General features: G+C 38.5%; 1 protein-coding gene across 5 annotated transcripts in view; it reads left to right on the forward strand.

Annotated features, from left to right (window-relative positions):
- Positions 1–15,095, forward strand: part of LOC310638396 (P-selectin-like) — a 37,073-nt gene extending 21,978 nt beyond the window's left edge. For 2 of the 5 annotated variants that reach the window (XM_083359454.1, XM_083359457.1), the window contains 10 exons: positions 382–567; positions 1,098–1,283; positions 1,767–1,952; positions 3,834–4,019; positions 6,763–6,948; positions 7,894–8,079; positions 8,911–9,033; positions 9,968–9,998; positions 12,660–12,715; positions 14,631–15,095. In XM_083359454.1, coding sequence (XP_083215580.1) covers positions 382–567; positions 1,098–1,283; positions 1,767–1,952; positions 3,834–4,019; positions 6,763–6,948; positions 7,894–8,079; positions 8,911–9,033; positions 9,968–9,998; positions 12,660–12,714 — 1,325 coding nt within the window. In that variant the 3' untranslated portion in view covers position 12,715; positions 14,631–15,095. The remainder of the gene's footprint in view (positions 1–381; positions 568–1,097; positions 1,284–1,766; positions 1,953–3,833; positions 4,020–6,762; positions 6,949–7,893; positions 8,080–8,910; positions 9,034–9,967; positions 9,999–12,659; positions 12,716–14,630) is intronic. The other 3 variants (XM_083359456.1, XM_083359455.1, XM_083359458.1) reach the window with 3 other exon arrangements.
- The last annotated feature ends 5,887 nt before the right edge of the window (positions 15,096–20,982 follow it).

Genomic DNA, 20,982 nt, shown 5'->3' on the forward strand with positions numbered 1-20,982 from the left:
GATGACATTTTGATTTACACGGAGACCACGGAGGAGCACTTCAATTTAGTGAGAGCAGTGCTCGAGAAGCTCTGTGAGGCGTAACTGTGTGTGAAACTCTGCATGCCTGGCTGAGGAATTCTGGGAGTTGAAGTCCACAAGTCATAAAAGGGCCAGGTCTGAAGCCCCCTGGACTACAACATCACCCTGCTGTGAAAGTGGATGCTCAGACATCAGGAAAGATTAGGAATGGACCTTGTTCAGCAAGGGTAATTGCAGCATGTATAGCAATAACTGAATGAGTATCTAAGCATGATTTCTTTTAAGAAAAATCCACCATAAAACTGAGCCGTGCTTGAAAGTCAGTGTCCTTATAAAACCTATGGGTGTTTTTAATTTCAGTTATGCAATGCCACCATTTGCAGAATCCTAAAAATGGGGAGATGGCCTGCTCACACCCGTTTGCAGAGTTTGCTTACCGATCCACCTGTCAGTTTGTATGTGAACCTGGCTTTCTCTTGGCTGGAGCAAACACAACCTTCTGCTTGGCAACCAGGCACTGGAGTTCTCCATTACCAGCATGCCAGGGTAATGTTCCTTCTCCCCACCTTGATCTTTGTTGCTGTTTTCTGCAATGAAATTTAATGACTTTCTGTAATTGGTCAGCTCTTTCAACTTTGGACAATTTCAACTTAACCACCATACTGTCATCTGGAATAGTTGCCTCCACTTTTTTCTGAAGAGCATTGCTTTCATTCTTGGACTTTATTTTGGAAAGATTGGGTTGGCTGTCATAATTCTTTCTTTCACCAACAATCTCTCTTATTCTAGTTATTTTTTTTATTGAAAAGTTTTAACATACAATTTTTCCTTTAAAAATCCCCCCTCCCCCTCCCTTCTCCCTCCCCCACTACCTCTCCCCCTCCCCCCTCCCCCCCCCGACTTCCCAGAGCTAAATACAAGGTATATATAAAAAAACAATCATAAACAACCATATACTAACAACCATAAACTCTAAAATCCATCACTCTCTAGCTTATATAGGATAAAACAAACCTTAGTGATATTGGGCTGGCTGTCATAATTCTTTCTTTCACCAACAATCTCTCTTATTCTAGTTATTGAATGCCCAAACCTGGATGCTCCTCAGAATGGAGAACTAAACTGTTTCCATCCACATGGAAGTTTTGCTTATAATTCCAGCTGTGCCTTCTCCTGTGATGTGGGTTTTGTACGGATTGGAACAAGTCAACTTCAGTGCACAGATTTGGGAAAGTGGACTGCAGCCACACCCAGTTGTGAAGGTAAATAGAGAATACAACCCTGGCAGTTAGACAGAGAAGGCAGTGCTGTGTAGATGGTAAGGCAGAACAAGAAGCAGACTCTTATCTACTAAACTAGAAACAAACAATTATTTTATTTAGTACAGATTTTTATTAGTGGAGGAAGGAGATGGAAAAAAATGAGTTACGAATGATGTCTGCCCTTCCAGGTAAACCAGACAGGAAACACAACCAGATAAACAAATTCTATTTTATTGTAAGGCTACATTAACAGAATTTTGAAAGTCTGAAGGTACAAACTTTCCTCCTCTACTTTTAACTATTTCATTCATTGGGGGGTGGGGGTCCTCCCTTCATTTCTTTCTTTGACCATTAAGCCACTGGGGGCTCCTGCCTCTCCTGTTTGATTGCTTCCTAGAGTCCTATATTACCTTTGTTAAGCACGCACATATAAAGTAAATGTACAGCTTATTATAGCCACAGCTTGTTCTTTGTTCATTTCAGCTGCCAAGTGCCCATTTCTACACAGGCCAGCAAATGGCCATTTAAAGTGTCTTCATCCTCATAGTCATTTTGCATATGGCTCCACTTGCAACTTTTCCTGCAATGTCGGTTTTCAGCTGGTTGGGCTGGCAACACTTGATTGCACAGCATCAGGAAACTGGACTCAAGAAATGCCTTTCTGTAAAGGTCAGTATTAAGTACACTTTCCTATTAGGGATACAGAAACTTTCTGACACCATCTGAGAAATGAAGTGCCAGATGCAATGCTTGGCACATCTGTAGAGAAAAACTAAAGTGAATCCGATCCTGCAGCCTACACTGTGAAGAAAAGGGAGGCAAAGTGGGCTCACTTCTCCTTATTGCATTGTCAAGTTATCATTCCCATTTCTTAATATCTGCATGAAACTACTGGAGGAGTCATCTAATGGTTGGGTGCAGTATCATTACTATCAGCTGATGATATCCAATTATACATTGCTACCCCACACTATAAGAGAGATGCTGTTGATGTTTTATCCTGGTGTCTAGACACTGCAAAGGTCTGGATGGGAGTAAATGGGCTAAAGTTGAACAGAAGCAAGACGGAGTTGTTATTTGTACATTGGTTCACCACCAATCCCAACAGTGCCTCTGGATGAGCAGGTGCCACCTGTGAAAGAATTGATTCTCCATTTCGGAATTCTTCTGGACTTATGGGCAGGTGCATGAAGAGGAGATGGAAACTATGTCTAGAAGGATTTTGCATAGCTGAACTGGAGCATCAACCTTACATGGTATAGGAGGATTTAGCTGCAGTAACTTATGTCCTCATCACCACCCATATAGACTACTTGGGGCTGTCTTTAAAGACCACTTATAAATTATATCTGATCCTGAATGCAGCAGCCCATTTGTTAATAGTCTCCAAATGATGGGAGCATTTAACATTGATACTACAGGCCTTGATGTTATTACTGATTCAGTTTGAAGTATAACTGAATTATTGGTTTTAATCAATTAAAACCTTTAAAGACTTGGCACCAGTCCCTTTCAATAAATAATACACTTCAATGTTTATTTCAACCAGAGTAGTCAGCCTAGCCTGTCTTCATTATGTCTACTAAATCATATTTGCTCTTCTATACTTGTTCTGTTTCCATGCTAGAAGCATTAATGTGTAAACCAGGGGTAGGCAACCTTGGCTCTTTTATGACTTGTGGACTTCAACTCCCAGAATTCCTGAGCCAGCATGGCTCAGCTTGGAAACCTCTCTCTTTCCCCTCAGCATGGCTGGCTCAGGAATTCTGGAAGTTGAAGTCCATGAGTCATAAAAGAGCCAAGGTTGCCTACCCCTGGTGTGGACAATGAAGTCCATGGAGTTTATCTGCCAACATTCTTTCTCATTTTCAATGAATGCTTTGGGTGGAAAGGAGGAGATCCCATTTCAACAACATTCCACTTCTTATAGTCTGTCTTAGTAGCTTTAACAATTAGTGTTGCCTAGTGACTGAATACATTGCTATTTATCCAGGTGAGAGATGAAATAATTTATTTAATGGACGACAAAAAAAGATGATAGAGTTTACCACCAGACTGGGAAGCCTTACATAGCTTTGTAAGCCTTCAAGCACTGCAAGGGGCTTACTTTCAGAAGAGGTGATAAAACTTTAATAATTAGTCTAAATTTGCCTGCTTCCTTCTAATCAACTTACAAATTAATAGAAATAGTTAAAATACAGTAAGTCTGCAATGCTGTATCTTCAAAAGAAAACTGACTCTATAAAAGTGTAATTCTGAAATCCCTTATTGTTGATGAAAGACAGGAGCAGAAAGAAGCATAACTGCCCTTTTACAGTATGGAACTAGTTGATTACCTGTGGGCAGGGCTTTTTTTGTCATAGAACGCTCAGAACGGAGTTCCGGCACCTTTTTTGGATAAAAACTTGAAGGGTAGGCAAAGTGGGCTGTATGACATGTGTGAGTTCCGGCACCTTTTTCTTTTACAAAAAAAGCACTGCCTGTGGGAACATATTTGATTCATCCAAGATGATGACATACTTTTAAAATTTGTGCTTGTACCTGTTTTAGCTGTCCAATGCCCACCACTGAAAAACCCAGAGAATGGCAAAGAAAATTGCTCTAATCCTTATGGACATTTTGCATATTACTCCAGCTGCATCTTCTCCTGCAACTCTGGGTTTGAATTAGTTGGATCCGAGAAGCTGAACTGCACAGATCAGGGAAATTGGACTGGAGATACACCCATCTGTGAAGGTAGGTTTTAGGAAACAATGTGGGTTGAAGGCTAGAAATTCTCCATCTCTATAATGGTGGTTCATCTCCAAATTGAATGTAGCCTTATTTTTAGAGGTGGTAAAGTCAGAAGATGAAAAAATATAATTTGTTGAAATTTGCAAAAAAAATGAAAGAAGTGTTTAATTTTCAGTAAGTCAATTTTCCCGATTTCTATGTATCCTATAATGCCTTTGGTCTTATTTTTGTAGTCTTTGACAGATATAAAGCTACATAACATAATTTACTCTTACAGCGCACTGCCTGTTTGAACAGCCTTCTCGGTTTATAATTACAAACAAGCAGCAGCGACAACAAATTTGATACCTTTCCACACCTTAGCAACAGAAACGCTTTCTGTATGTTTAGTTTATTAAAAGAATACACAACATTTTTAAAAAAATTTTATTGGATTTAGAAACCACCCACCTCCCAGTGAATCTGGATGCCTGACATAATAAAAATCAGAATATGGGCTTCCGGTTCGCACGTGCGGCACTTCCGGACGTGCAGGGACAGTCTGTCTCCTACCGTCCGTTTCTTTTTTGTTTGGAGGACTCTGAAAAGGGTCAAAAATGGCCCTGGAGGGGCAATTGCCAAGAGGAGGACTTCCCTGCGATTTCAGAAGGGCGGAAGCCCTCTGATGGAATCCGGGATCATCTCCTTTGGCCCGAAGAAGAGACCAGCCATAAAGATGGCCAATCACTAAGCCACTCCCTGCCAAAAGCCAAAAATACTACCTAGCACTATGAAGCAATCTGGAGGACCTGGGTGAGCTTTTACCTTTCCTATTCCCTTAATCATCTTCCTGTGGGACTTTCCTGAAAATCTCCTTCCCTATTTTTGAGAAAACGGCGAATACCTACTTTGGGAACAAAGCTTAAAGCCTCAAAGTTACAAAAGAAATCCAATTAATGCAGCAAAGAATTTAAGCAATTTCAGTTGTACTTACTAAAAAGCTTCTATTTGTTGCTGGGGACTCACCATCCTACTCTTTCTTTAAATTGTGAATTTTAAAAAAAATTGGACTAATTCTACAAAAGTTCTATATTAATTTGGAAAAAGAAAAAGAAAAAAACCCCTTACATTGCATGTTATATGTTATTGATGACATCTTGTGGTGAAACCTGGTACAGCAAGTAAATTTCCTTTTTCTGTTGTGAAAGCTCGCTGAATAACAGAGCTGTCCTTGAAGATAAGTGTGGGAACACCTGGCACTGAATACAACTCTTTAGGAGGTGGAAAATTTTTGACTATTATTAAAACAGCCTCCCTGGAAGATTTAACTGTAAACAACAATGAAATGGAGGAATACATCTCGCCACTTGATTATAAACTGTTACTGGACATGACAGAGGAAATTAAAGCTAAGCTGCAAGAAAAATCTGACAATTTAAAGACACCAAATCAAACTCTGACCTTAAATGAGGAAAAGATAACCCAAAACCAAATAGAAGTGAAAACTAACACTAAAACAGGAGATTTCAAAGAACAACAAAAGCAACCTACAGAAAACCTTAAAAGTCCATACTTTAATAGCAACTACAAAACTTACAAGCCAAAAAGTAACAGCACCTGAAGAAAGCAACACCAAGAGTGAAGACACTAAAAGCCTTCAAATACACTATATTGGGAATTCAATTATGTGAGCGCCTGTTACTCGTCCCAGCTTCTGCCAACCTAGCAGTTCAAAAGCATGTAAAAATGCAAGTAGAAAAATAGGGACCACTACAGTGGGAAGGTAACAGCGTTCCGTGCGCCTTTGGCGTCTAGTCATGCCAGTCACATAACCACAGAGACATCCTCGGACAAGCGCTGGCTCTTCGGCTTTGAAACGGAGATGAGCAACGGCCCCTAGTCAGAAACGACTAGCACGCATGTGCGTTGGAACCTTTACCTTTACCTTTATATATATATATATAATAGGCTATGCTAAAATATTTTATTGCAATTAGATAAAATTTAAAAACAGGATATTGATATGTATTAGTGAAAATATATTTTTAATTCTGTTGATTGACTTGGTTATAACCAGAAATATACTAACTTGCTTATTTTGATTATTTAATCACTAAGGGAATTAGAGAGGATATCTCTGTTGATGTAACCTGAACTATTTACAAATGGTTATTTCTTATTTTAATTACCCAACCACCATATTGTTTCACAAATACATGTATATGTAAATATTAAAATCAATAAAACTTGTATTAAAAAAATCAGAATATAATAACATAAAGTAATACACCAAAGTACATATGCAAATGCTCTATGCAGAACACCACATTTATTTTTCATTTATTGTTCGTTTTTCCCCTGTTTTCCCTGTCTCCCATAAAGAAACAATCCTAGTGAATGAGCTACAGATATAATTGAGGCTTAAGCATTTAGCAACAAAGAAGCAGTGCTCTCCCACAATCAAATTAAATAATAAATGATAGGTAGAATGTGAACTTTCTGCAGAAATGATGCAAATAATTTAAAAATCTTAAAATAAATAAGCAAGTTTCACAAGCAAGCTTAGTGTTATTTTTTTGGCCTAGCATCTAATATTCCCAGATGTTTCTAGTCTGTGAATTTAATGTGCATTAGCCCATCAGTCACTAAAGGCCTTCTCCTTCATTTGCTCTTTCTGTTATTAATTGCTTAATATTTTCTTCCTCTTGCCTCTTTCCGCAACATTTGTAGATCTTTCCCCTAAAGGTTTCAATTTGTTTTTCGCCAGCTCTCAAGTGCCCTGAATTGCAGGCTCCAAAGAATGGACAGCTCAAATGTTCTCAGTCTTATGGAAACTTCACATATAACTCCAGCTGCGTCTTCTCCTGTGACATGGGTTTTAAAAAAATTGGATCCAATGGGCTTAACTGTACGGCCACAGGAGAGTGGACTGGATTTGCACCATTTTGTGAAGGTCAGAGAACTTATCAGACAGAGTGCTATATACTGCTTGAAATGCAGGAGGGAAATATCTGCAAGCAAACAGCTAAGCTCAGAGAGAACAAACAATTCCACAGTTCAACGCTTAGCTTCTCTTCTATTGGAGAAACTGTTTAATAAATGAACGTACATGAACAAAATATATTAAGATGGTTTCCTATTCCATTTCCTGTGACTTAAGGGAGACTTTTCCACTCCTTCTTGGTTTCATGCCACATGGTTATTTATAATGTGTGTAACTGAAGGCAAAAAACAGGAGTCTGGTAGCACATTTTCCAATGAACAAATATTATTAACAGCCATATGATTTTGTGAGCTCAGACTTACTTCAGCGGAAGCACAAAATGATCAGACAGATGCAGGATTTAAAACTGGGCTAAGTTTGGGGTGGGTGAAAGGAAGACAGATAATGCGTAAAACAGATTACAAGCAATATATCATAGTTGTACTGTATTACAAACCTAATATGTTAACAACCCATTCTGAAAATGTCTAAGACTTTTTGATGTCTGTGAACACAGCGCTTTCTGACTCAATGGTTCCATAAAGTAGCAGACTTCAAAATGACTATTTTAGAAAAGCTTCGCTCAGTTTAAATCCTGCTTCAGTCTAAGCCACTCTGTGCATCTGATAAAATGAGTTGCATGAGAAAGGTGCTATCAGACTTCTGATTTATTTATTTATTTTGCCACCACAGACCAACATGGTTCTCCTCCTATATTAATTGTGAAGGAGCATCTAACCTTTTTCATCTTCACCTTGCAGTAAGACCATCTGCAAAAGCCCTCCTTCAGTAAGCTCACAACCAACACTGTGACCTTTCTTCACACTGTGATCATTTGATCAGCCTTTCTCCAGCTCTAAAAGATCCTGTGATGTACTCTACTTTTCTTAATTTTAATTCCTGCCTGCCCCACAGCCATAAAGTGTCCCCCCCTTAAAGAGACGGAGAAAATGAAAAAGAACTGCTCCCATCCCTGGGGCCACTTCAGCTACAGCTCCGCATGTCGCTTCTACTGCACGGAGGGCTTCATTGTCAATGGAACGAGTAGGACGCAGTGCCAGGCTGATGGCCGATGGTCTGCTGAGATGCCCGTTTGTCAAGGTACCAGGATCTCTTTCTATGCAAACTGTAATTTGCATGAGAATCATCTGCTCTATTAAGCCAACATTGGGTCGGTGGTTGCTGACATTTCCTCAGTTATTCTGTTTTGGTGCCCACTTTTTTTTTTAAGGATCACAGTACAGTAGTCCAATATACATTTTTCTTTTAATCTTACTAAAATAATTTCAAAAAATAGTTGCAAAACAATTCTGTAGTGTAGTGGGTGGGGTAAGACTTTTGCCAAAAGAAGTGTGTATTAGTGCTGCCCTCTGCTGGTTTACTCTAATTATTTTCAGAGAAAAAGTAATTTATATTTACTTTCACAACAGTCTCTATGTTTTACAGCTGCTGTTATTATCTCCTTTCTTAGAAATATAATAAAGCACGTAGACAAAATTTCAAAACTGAAGTTTTTAATTTATAAGAACTTAACATGTTTCTTTTGACATAGTGATCACTAGGAATAATTTAGAAAGCACTGGCTAATTAATATATTTAAAACCATAGCATTATTTTGCTGTAATATTTATTTCTCTAAAATGACTCATAAAGATAAGGTGAAGGTTTTTTTTAAAAAAAATCTTCCCCACTCATCCACCCTCAATTTCTTTCATTTTCTCAGAAAGTTTAGCTTGGAGCATTTTCTCATAATGCTACTTCCAAGTATACAAAGTACGTGAGGCATTGTTCAGATTCTCAGGGGATTTAGATCTGAGGTAAACAGATGGCAATCCGTAGAGCTATAGAGCCAATATTAGAATATTGGAGTCTTACAAGAGAAGAATGTACTTTTTAGTTGACTTATTTCATTTCTAATATATTAAATTTCAGAAAATGCTGCCATTTACCTAAAGCAACTTTTGCTTTATACTGGTGGAATCACAGCATCCCTTATTGCTGTTATGATCTCTGGGGGTCTGATAGCTCTAGCAATTAAGCGTCTTGGCAAAAGAGGTAAGGATATTTACATTATCCAATTGGGGGTTATACAATAGTGCAAAACTCACTTAACTACTGTCTTGCTTAACAACAGAAAGTTTGGGCTCAATTGTAGTCTGTAGTTCAAAACCACATAATTGTAAGTTCATTTGTACTGACCTAAAAAAAATCCAACGCTGACATTAGAATAACACTTTTAGTGAGCCAAAACAATGTATTCATATGGCATGGTCAGCCAGAATTCTTCAGAATTTGTGTTTCCTGTAAACAAGCAGCATAATGTTGCTTAGAGAGTCATGGTGGCCCATGGTGGATAGAATGGAGTATGACAGACTAACTGTCCATTGCCAGGAGTTTGATCCTGAATGGCTCAAGGTTGACTCAGCCTTCCATCCTTCCAAGGTTGGTAAAATGAGGACCCAAATTGTTGGGGGCAATATGCTGACTCTGTAAACCACTTAGAGAGGGCTGTAAACCATAATGGAGTGGTATAGGAATCTAAGTGCTATTGCTATTAACTGACCCTCCAATCAGTGGGAATGGCTAAGTTTAAATTAACCACGATGACTCTACCATGTTCAGTTTATTAATATGGGTCAATCCAAAAGTCTGTCTTTTTCCTCCCTAACAGAGTTTGGCTAGTTAGCAGAGGAGTAACTAACACGATTAACCAAAATGTTCTGTAAAATTTCCTTTCTGGAAAATTATTGTGTTACCTAGCAGAGAATAATAAGACTTATTACAGAAATAACAAAGAAAGGTTCCCTGAACTTGAAGAAGAGAATATGTGATATAAATATTTACATCCTTGCATCAGAATGGCTGCTATTTTTAACTAATGCTTATATTAATAATGGTAATTGTATATTGTAATACTGTAATATTGTAATTGGATTAATCTATCTTTTTGTCTTTTTACATCATCTAATGGGAACTATGACTCCATTAGAGGACAGAAAGAAGCTGTTAAGTCATACCAGGTACTGACTGCAATATGAAATTACCTTAAATTTCTTAAATTAAGGTGCAAAACAATGCAAATTTCCACAAAGATTCAAAACTAATTCATTTATCATTGCATAAGATTTTATAGATTTTATTATACTTTGTTAAATTAGTAGACTAGCAAAATTCTGTGGACATAGTATACTTAGACTTCAACAAGGCATTCGACAAAGTAGACCACGGCCTACATCTTGGTAAACTAGAAAAATATGGGATAGACGGCATCACCACCAGATGAATTTGTAACTGGCTAGCAAACTGTACTCAAAGAGTAGTCCTTAATGGTACTGCATCTATATGGTGGGAAGTAAGAAATGGGGTACCAGGAGGTTCCGTCTTAGGTCCAGTACTCTTCAGTATCTTCATAAATGACTTAGATGAGGCAATAGAAAGGGAACCCATCAAATATGCAAATGACACTAAGCTGGCAGGAATAGCCAACACCCCAAAAGACAAAAAAAATCTTGACAGACTTGAACAATGGGCCCTATCCAACAACATGAAATTTAATGTGGCGAAAAGCAAGGTTTTACACTTAGGCAGGAAAAACCAAAGTTACAAGTACAGACTAGGTGAAACCTGACTCAAAAACAGTAACTGTGAGAGGGACTGTGGAGTCCTAGTTAAATATGAGCCAGCAGTGTGTGGCAATAGCCAAAAAGGCTAATACAATATTTGGTTGAATAAACAGAGGCATAGAATCAAAATCATGTGAAGTATTAGTATAGCTTTATAAATGCTTAGAGGGACGCGGTGGCTCAGTGGGTTAGGACATTGAGCTTGTCGATCAGATGGTCGGCAGTTTGGCGGGTCGAATCCAGAGTGCCGCGTAACAGAGTGAGCGCCTGTTACTCGACCCAGCTTCTGCCAACCTAGCAGTTCAAAAGCACGTAAAAAATGCAAGTAGAAAAATAGGGAGCACTACAGTGAGAAGGTAACAGCATTCCATGTGCCTTTGGCATCTAGTCATGGCGGCCACATGACCACGGAGACATCCTCGGACAATGGAGATGAGCACCGGCCCCTAGAGTTGGAAACGACTAGCACGCGTGTGCGGGGGAACCTTTACCTTATAAATCCTTAGTAAGACGGCACCTGGAATATACATCCAGTTTTGGTCACTACATTACAAAAAAGATGTTGAGACTTTGGAAAAAGTGCAAAGAAGAGCAATCAACATGATTAAGGGCCCGGAGACAAAAGCATATGAACAGCCATTACAGGAATTGGATATGGCCAGTCTAGAGAAAAGAAGGTCTAGGAGTGACACAATAGCAGTATTCCAGTATTTGAGGGGCTGCCACAAAGAAGAGGGGGATCAACTTATTTTCCAAAGCACCAAAAGGCAAAACAAGAAACAACGGATGGAAACTAATCAAGGGGAGAAGCAACCTAGAATTAAGGAGAAACTTCCTAACAGTCAGGACAATTAATTGGTGGAATGGCTTGCCTTCAGAACTTGTGGGTGCTTCATCACTAGAGGTTTTTGAGAAAAGACTGGATAGCCACCTGTCTTAAACAGTATAGTGTCTCCTGCTTGACCAGCGAGTTGGAGTAGAAGACCTCCAAGGTCCCGTCCAGCTCTGTGCTGATTGATGGTTAAGTATATGAAATACTAAGTAAAATACCATGCCCATAAAATGAAAGATAGGGGATAGAGTGGGACTTTCCCCCCCCAAAACATGTAAAGATGAACAAATACCGGTATATACAAAAAGTATACATTTCATTTGTGAATTGAACAATTTAAGGTAGCCAGACTCATAGCATGAATCTAAATAGGAATACGTACCTTAGGACAAATAGAACTTGCTGTTTATTGTATTTGCTTAGGACTGAAAGGCTTCTCCCAACACTTTGCAAATTGGCTTTTAATTTATGTACCATCATAGTAAAGAAACAGGGGATTTGGAAACATCCTGGAGCAACTGGGGGTACCTGTGGGAATAAATGGGTGAGAGATGGATAAGTTGTCTTGCTGTGTGAGTGGGTGTCTCATGTGTAACAGGTGTCCCCAACCTTTTTGGTTCTGTGGACTGGCGGCAGCAGTGACGGCTTCAGTGGTAGGGGGAATGGTTTTGTGCATACAACCTAAATCCTATGCATGCACAAACGAAGCTTTGCAAATTTACCCACTGCTCCGATAGCCCAGTAGTGGGCCACAACCCAGGGTTGGGGACCCCTGCTTTAGTTGATCAGGTTATTGTGCAAATTAAAGCAAACAGCATAACATCTACTCACAAGCTAGGCCAACAGCCAATGCTATGTATGACCTGATTTGTAAGAACTGCACTTGAACTGTTTTGTGTCAAACTACTAACTTTTCGGTGGATTTTGATTACACAAATGTTAAATGATATGAATGTGTTAGTTTTTAAGGTGTCAGAAGACTCATTCTTATTTTGGTCTAAATTGTTGTTACTGGAAGCTCAGTACAAAAGATGTTGCACTACTGAGAATAGAAGCAAATTACAGGATGAGGTTTTGAGCAATTTCAAGCACTAGGAACATTAAATATTAAATTACTTCTGAGATTTTCAAAACTCTAATTGTAAAGTGTGCCTTGAGGCATTCGGCTCTATTTTCCTAAGAGATGTGAATTATACAATGATAGCTATTTATCTGTTGCTTTTTAGTGATTTGGGGGTACCTGGTACATATTCCAATTCAGCATTTGACTCTGTCTCCTAAGGTAAGATCAAAGATGCTTCATTTTGTCATGTCAATTTCTAAGGCCTTTATTGTCCTCTTGGATGGGAAACAGCAGGAGTGGGTTCAAGGCTGACTCCTGTCCCAACTTTCCTCTGGCAACCAGATGCATTATTTGACTATGAGCCTGATTCTGGTCAAGATAGTCCATAGCTGTGAGCTTGTAAACAATGCAGTGAGGAAGCTGAGCCACAGGCAAAATGTCTAAGTTAGGTAATAGATGAGACACAATGAGGTAAACTGATCTGAATCACCTAGAAGAGTTCATAAGCATGAGAGAAGTTGATGCAAATACAAGATATGTTGGTCTGAGATCAAAGCAGTCAGAAATTCAAGAATTCAGAAATCCAAGAATAGCAAGTTGCTAGTCAAGGGAAATGAGTTTGTCACTGTTAGGTCGCGGAGCAATGAGACGCGTAGGTGATGGCTGCAACAGAATCTTTATTGGATGGCAGATTTGAATAACAATGACTGGGGAACTGGGGTTACCTGGGTCCTCTTATACCTGTCCAGGTGGGCGCTAACCAATAGATTCAAACCTTGGTTTCCTGCCTGGCTGTCAGCCAATAGGTTTACTTGGTTTTCCCGCCAATGCTGCTCCTTACCGGAGCTGTCCAGCAACAGCGCCTCCTGTAGTTCTTGTACTGTAGTCAGCCCCATACATTACAGTTACTGCAAAGCTTGAATTTGTTCTTTAATTGAGTGTCAACTCCCTCTGCCCTTCCTTTAGCTAAAGGCTTCAGGGTTGTTGGATTATTCTAGGATCTGAGACTTGGTCAGGGTCTGTGAACGACTCTTGGCTATCAAAACTCTTAGTTCTGCAGGTTTCTATTCAACAGCATCAACCTCTATTAACCAAGAGCTTTTCCACAATAAAGAAGCAATCCACTGGCTTTACAGTATGTCTTTTCCCACTGCATCTGAAAAATCCATAACTTACCTGCAACCAACATGACACTCTCCATGGATCAGCTGTTTCAAAGATTAATATTAGCTTTTAAAATGGGATCTGTCTGTCTGTCTGTCTGTCTGTCTGTCTGTCTGTCTGTCTGTCTATCTATCTATCTATCTATCTATCTATCTATCTATCTATCTATATCTATCAATCTATCTAATTTCTATAGCCACCTATCTCTGCAAATGATATTTTACATTGTTTCCATTGCTAATTGTCTTGAGTGCCCAATATATGGAAATATATTACATGAGCTGAAATAATAATATAAATTATCCCATAGGAAAACAAATTACCGATTTATCACAAACTAGACAAGATATATTTTTTATAAAAAGAAAATGCACCTATATCCATAAACAAACTTATCTCAACACCCTGACAATTTCTGTCTATGGAGATTCTCAGTCATCCAGGTCATGATTGTCCTAAAGGTGCTTAAGGGCACTGATAAGCCACCAAATGGCCTCAGTGACTCTCAGAGAGAGTGCTAATGACCAGATGACTGCAGAGAATATAAATCTGTCTCTTCTCCACCATTCGGTCAGAACTGAAGAAGTTTCTTGGATGAGAAGTGAAACATCTTCAAGGAAAAACAGAAAATCCAGTTGCCTTTTGAAAAAGCACCTTTGGGCCTGACAACTTCTGTGTTCCCAATGATTTTTTCTTAAACAATTATTTCAACATTAAATCCATCGATTTAATTATTTCTTCTAGCACTACACAAATTTGTTTTAATTATAGCATTTTCTCTTGTGGCTTTACTCAAACCGGTGCTGCCAAATGAGTTGGATTTCATCTTCCATAAATCTCAGCCACCATAACCCAAACCTATAATTCCAGAAAGCATGAGTGTAAGCTGAAATTCAATCTACCTAGAATGTGCCATATAAGCATCATTTTCATACGAATAAATAGATTATTTTTTTCTTTATATCCACAGAACTCATCTGGAGTATGCTATGAAGAAAAATGCACATGCAAATGGGATATTCATGCACCTCAGTTCAGTTCTACTAATATTATTGATTAGGATTTGGGCTCACAGAAAGTCAGACAATAAATTAATGTTTGAAACATGTAGTTTTAAAAGATACTTTGTATGGAGCTTCCATTCACCATCCAGCTACAGCAATTAAAACTTCCCAAAACTCATTGTCATTTATCTACTGGCCAAGATGTTCTCAAATGACCTATTTTCTTCTCATGTTGTTGAACTTCTGACTACTCATAACATTGCAAACCATTATTGCTAAAAAGATGCTGTACATATGCGAAAAAGTCTTTTTTGGAAATTGTGACTGATTTTCCAAGATACAATAATTTCAACACTGACTTTAAAAATTGTTTCTATTTTCTTGTATCAAGATACAGATGTAAAGACTTAATAAATCTTGGTTCTTTCACAGCTTGCTTTTCATAATGCAAAAAATACAATAAAATACAAAAAATACACAGAAAACATCTGTGTTCTATATTTTTGAAAGAGAACATCCAGCTTTTCAAAATGTTTCTGTGGCCACCCTTGTGGCTTTTGAGACTTTACCAAAAATTGTTCACATACTGGAATTTCTTTTTAAATAATGGCTAGAATCTTGTTTTCAAAAACAAAATGAAAGAAGGCAACTTTAGGAAATCGTATGCTGCAATCAATGACACATTCTGCACATGTAGCAAATACATGAAAACTCAAAAGTGCTGATCATATACTGTTCATTTTCAGGAGTCAAACATGCTTTATATTTTAAATGAGCATTCCCTTTATTATAATTAACATGGCTAGTTATCAAAATGCTCTAAAAATCAATATTATCTCAAAAGTATAGTTTGGTCAGGGCCCCAGGGCACTGTTCTGGGCCCAGTGCTCTTCAACGACTTCATTGATCATTTGAATGAGGGGATAGACGGAGAATTCATCAAATTTGCAGATGACACCGAGATGGCAGGAATAGCCAACAGTCCAGAAGATAGACTTAAGATACAGAAGGATCTTGACAGACCTGAACATTGGGCATTATCTAACAAAATGAAATATAATGGTGAAAAAAGTAAGGTTCTACATTTGGGCAAGAAAAACCAAATGCACAGGTACAGTATAGGTGGTAACTCGCTCAGTAGTAGTAACTGTGAGAGGGATCTAGGAGTCCTAGTAGGCAATCACTTAAATATGAGCCAGCAATGTGCTATAGCTGCCAAAAAAGCCAACACAGTGCTAGGCTGCATTAACAGAGGAATAGAATCAAAATTATGTTAAGTGTTAATACCACTTTACAGTGCCTTGTTAAGGCCACACTTGGAATACTGCACCCAGTTTTGGTCACCATGATGTAAAAAAGATGTTGAGACTCTAGAAAGCGTATAGAGAAGAGCAACAAAGATGATTAGGGGACTGGAAGCTAAACATATAAAGAATGTTTGCTGGAATTGGGTATGTTTAGTTTAATAAACAGAAGGATTAGGGGTGACATGATAGCAGTGTTCCAATAGCTCAGTGGTTGCCACAAAGAAGAGGGAGTCAAGCTATTTTCCAAAGCACCTGAAGGCAGGACAAGAAGCAATGGATGGAAACTAATCAAAGAGAGAAGCAAATTAGAACTAAGGAGAAATTTCCTGATAGTTAGAACAATTAACCAGTGGAATTACCTGCCTCCAGAAGTTGTGAATGCTCCAACACTGGACATCTTTAAGAAGAGATTGGACAACGATTTGTCTGAAATGATATAGGGTTTCCTGCCTGAGCAGGTGGTTGGACTAGAAGACCTCAAAGATCCTTCCAACTCTATTATTGTTACTGTTATGGTCAACTATCTGGTTAGCTATTGTTAGTTGACGTATTGCTCCAACACACTCAAATATTTCAGACTTGAACAAATCTTGCTACATTTCATTGCTTTTTTCATTGTCTACTAGTATTTACAACTAGAAAAGGCAACTTTCCTAGCATGCTAAAGTAGTAACATTGAAATCCTCACAAAATTCATTTGATATTGTCAAATTTCAGCCTAATCTATCTCATAGTGATGGAAGGTATATTATCATGATAATGGGAGGATTGTAAATTAATAAAATTCATTATTTTCAAATTAATGTTATTGTTTCACAAAAGCTATATTTTTTGTAACTAGGAAGAAAATAGGGTGGTTTGGGGGGCAATATTATAAATTATATGATTGTGATATAAAGACAGTGATTTACTTATTTTTGTTTAAAACAACTAAAACGGCTGCAGTAGGAAATTGTAATGTTTTAGGTGATTAAAATATTACCAATATTTGTATTGTGCTATTTTGCCTACTGAGTAGCAACTGTGTTTTTAACAAAACCCCACAAAAGTGGAGATGCCCCCACAGAAGAGGCTCCAGTATAGATCCTGCTCCGATCATCAAAGCTTTCCACAATGTTGCAAAAGATCTCTGGACAATTATTTAGTTCTTGTCACTTTTTAGAGAGATAGGTAAAGGTAAAGGTTCCCCCGCACATGTGTGCTAGTCGTTTCCAACTCTAGAGGCCGGTGCTCATCTCTGTTTCAAAGCCAAAGAGCCAGCGTTTGTCCGAGGATGTCTCCGTGGTCATGTGGCTGGCATGACTAGACGCCAAAGGCGCACGGAACGCTGTTACCTTCCCACCGTAGTGTTCCCTATTTTTCTACTTGCATTTTTATGTGCTTTCGAACTGGTAGGTTGGCAGAAGCTGGGACGAGTAACAGGCGCTCACTCTGTAATGCGGCACTCAGGATTTGACCCACCAAACTGCCGACCATCTGATCGACAAGCTCAGCGTCCTAACCCATTGAGCCACCGTGTCCCTTTTTAGAGAGATAGTTAAGACTATAAAATTGTTTGGATGGAATCTGTATTCATATTTCAGAACTGTCTTTTATTCTTAATCTTAACCAATTTAGATCCTATAAGGGACATCTAGCCTTCTGAAGAATTTCTCTCAAATGGTATAACTGATTTTATCATTCATATGTGTTTCTTTTGGCTTGAACGACATCTCTGTGCATTTTATTTCCAGCAAATCCTTGCCTAGACTTTCCTTGATTTTCATTATTTTTCTCAGCCTTTCTTATATGTCTAATATTGTCAAGCCAATTCATGCTCCAGCAGATGAGAACAGGACACTCGCAATTAAAAGGACAATGAGTCTTTTTGCATATATTTATATTCATCACACTATACTCTTTGAATTGAGCAATGTTACACAAAGTGCATAAAAAAGGGGGAAAAAGAATTTGGAGGCAACACAGAAAAAGAACTCTAGATACAGTTTATACTAACATCATATCACTGTTTTTATATCTTTGCAAACCATATTTTCTTTCCATACTGTATCAATACATTGTCTTTTGTTTTTTTAAAGGTTGCATATCTAAAGTAAGCAAATCCATAACACAGAGCAAATAATTAATATAGAGAGTTTAACTAAGACTACCTCAAAGCAGTGATTTCCCCTTAGGCCAGCAGGTTCTTCAAATCATGTACTCTGGCCCCAGGCCAGTTATCATTGTTCCTCACCTTTAGGGACTCTTTTCCCTACAGATTTTACACCTGAGTGTGCTTTTTCTCCATAACTTTCTCTTTTTTCTCTGTGGACTGAATTACGAAATAATAATAATGTTTTCCAGCAGGAACTGACCTTGACTTCATTCACACAGTACCCAACACATTTTCCCTTAGCACTATTTTCCCTGTATTGATTTTGTATCAGTTTTCTTCATCGTTGACCCTGTTGAAAAAAAATCAGGTCCAGTTCCAAACTGGGAATAAAATGGAGTCTGCTTCTGAAAGAAGGTTCCCATTTATCGATGATGAGAACCAGCAACAGCATGCAATTCTGGGACAGCTGACAAATTGATTTCATGAATACAAGGATTTTTATAGTTTTATAACATTTCGTAATTTGGAGGCTTGCTTTGTGTGCTTTTATTAGATTTGTTTAGCCTGTTTTGCAAAGGCTATCAATGGGTCTAAAATACTGACTTCCTTGGGTTTTAATCCTGTCAAATAAATGTAATTAATTTTAACCCCTTATCTTTTAGTCTATTACCTCCATTGAGCTCTCTTGGTGAATCAACAGGTCTGATTTAATGTTTCTGCTTTTTGCAATAGCCAGGGGCTTCATGAGTGAAACATCATTTCTGTATTTCTTTTCCTGAGCTGTCAGGGCTCACTTCAAAACCTCATCCCAAGAAAGCAGGACTCTTGGAACAGTTTCATTCCAAAAGGAACTTTTATTAAGAGAAGCTGATAGCAGGCATAGAAGGCAGGATCTGAGGGTTTCCCGCTCAGATCAATAGGTTAAAACAGTCCTAAGCAAACCCCACCCCAATAGTTTATCCGGTTGGTTTAAATGAGCCAATCCCTAGGGGTTAAGTCTGCTGTGGGAACAGAGCTGATAACGGGGTCTGCTCCCATGCTTGTGAAGATGTTGGGTCTTCGCACCTTCCCTTCTGCAGCAAGATATAAGCCAGATGGCCAGAGGGACATTACTTTCTCACCCCTGGTTGACAACAAGGGATAGTTCAAAGAGTAAGTATGAACAAATAGCAGAAAGTATACATTGTAGCAAAGCAGAAAACATACCACAGAGCCTTCCCCCCTCCCTCTCAGGGGAATGGTAAAACCCGCAGAAAGAAATGGAGAGAATTGAAATAGATCCTCCCACAGGAAAAGAATGGGTTCTGACATCTTATTCTTGTAATTTGGGGGGGGGGCTAGTAAAAACTATTTGGGGGTGCGTTACCACAACCCATTATATGTTAGAAGTGTGAAAGATCAGGCCACTTCACCTGCATAATTTCTGATCCAGTTAAATCTAATGCCAAGATGACTTCCGGCTTGGCATCGTGGCGCCGTGGACACAGGAAGATGGGCACCGTCTTTTGTGTCTGAATTTGTTCCACTGGGGGATGCTGGGAAGGGTTGAAAGTTGCCCCGTAGAGGTGATGAGCAAGGAAGGGACCCCTGTTTGATTGTGGGAGGGTGGCAGCCCTTCCATTTGATCTAGGGAAGCCCTCCAAACCAGCAGGGGAATGACCGGCCATACCAATATGGTACCAGCAAGCAACTTTCAAGCAATGCGGGTGAAACTGGGTGAAACCTGACTCTCTCTTCAAGATTCTGAGTTTTCTTTCCTGTAAAAAATGCCCAAAGCATTTTTCCCCCTGTGGGGAGAGAGAAGGGATTTTTTTACCCCACCCTCTAACAAAAGCGGCGACTAACTACCTAGAGGAAACAGAGCAACTATATCAATAATTTTAATCTAATTGGATGTATATTCTTTTGAAACTTGGAGACTAAAGTGTTCCTTTTTCTTATTGGAGACTTTTTTATTTTTTAAAAAAATAAGATTTGAAAAACCACCACATAAGTTTTGGATTTAAAAAGTTTTAATCAGTGTTGGTGACATCTTGTGGCGAATTATGGTATTACAATTTGTTATTGCCTAAAAGAGACTTGGCTTGAAGCCCAGACTTCAGATAAAATCTGTTTGACCTTGACAGTTACCACTTTCGAAAAACCCAGCTGCAAAGAAGGGATTTCTGGGTGGCATATCTGGCCCGCTTGAACTATGAATGTAAACTTTTACTGACTTTCAGAGCTATACTTGGGGAATTGCTTTCTTTTTTCCCTACATGAGAAGCATATGGCATTACACGAGATGATGAAACACCCTGGATTATAAACTCTTGCTTGACAAACAATTTCTACTATAAAGACCACCTATAAAATGTGAAATAGATGTCCCATACCCAGCTACAAAAGACAAAAATTATTTTTAATGTTTGATTCTAAAGTCTTCAACATAACATACTAGCAAGAGAATATGGATGAAGATCAGGAAAAAATCCTTTCCATGTTGAAATCAATACACAAAAGCATCCTTTCAGTTTGTGACAAAATAAGAAGCAACACAAAGGAACAAGGTGCTGGCTTAATTATACAAACTCAGATCTTGACTACAAGCAAAGAACTAACAGTGCAGAAAACAAAAGGAAAATTGGAACAACTAAACACTAAGACAGAGGACCCAATTGACCAACAGACCCAGCCAACTGAAAAATCAGAAAAGGGAATGTCAACATTGAAAATGGAAAAGGAAGAAGAACCGACTGAATGGAAGATAAACCTATCAGGACAATTATGGGAAATTGGAGTAAAGGTGAGGTGATTTAATGAACACCAATGGGCTCGTTCTTCTAAAAAAACTTCAACCAAATGGTCTTTCTTATTCCAGATAATACATATAAAAATAGAGGGAGAACTATTTGATGATTCAAAGGCATTGACACG

Source organism: Vipera ursinii (genome assembly GCF_947247035.1).
Source record: "Vipera ursinii genome assembly, chromosome: 3".
Lineage (NCBI taxonomy): Eukaryota > Metazoa > Chordata > Lepidosauria > Squamata > Viperidae > Vipera > Vipera ursinii.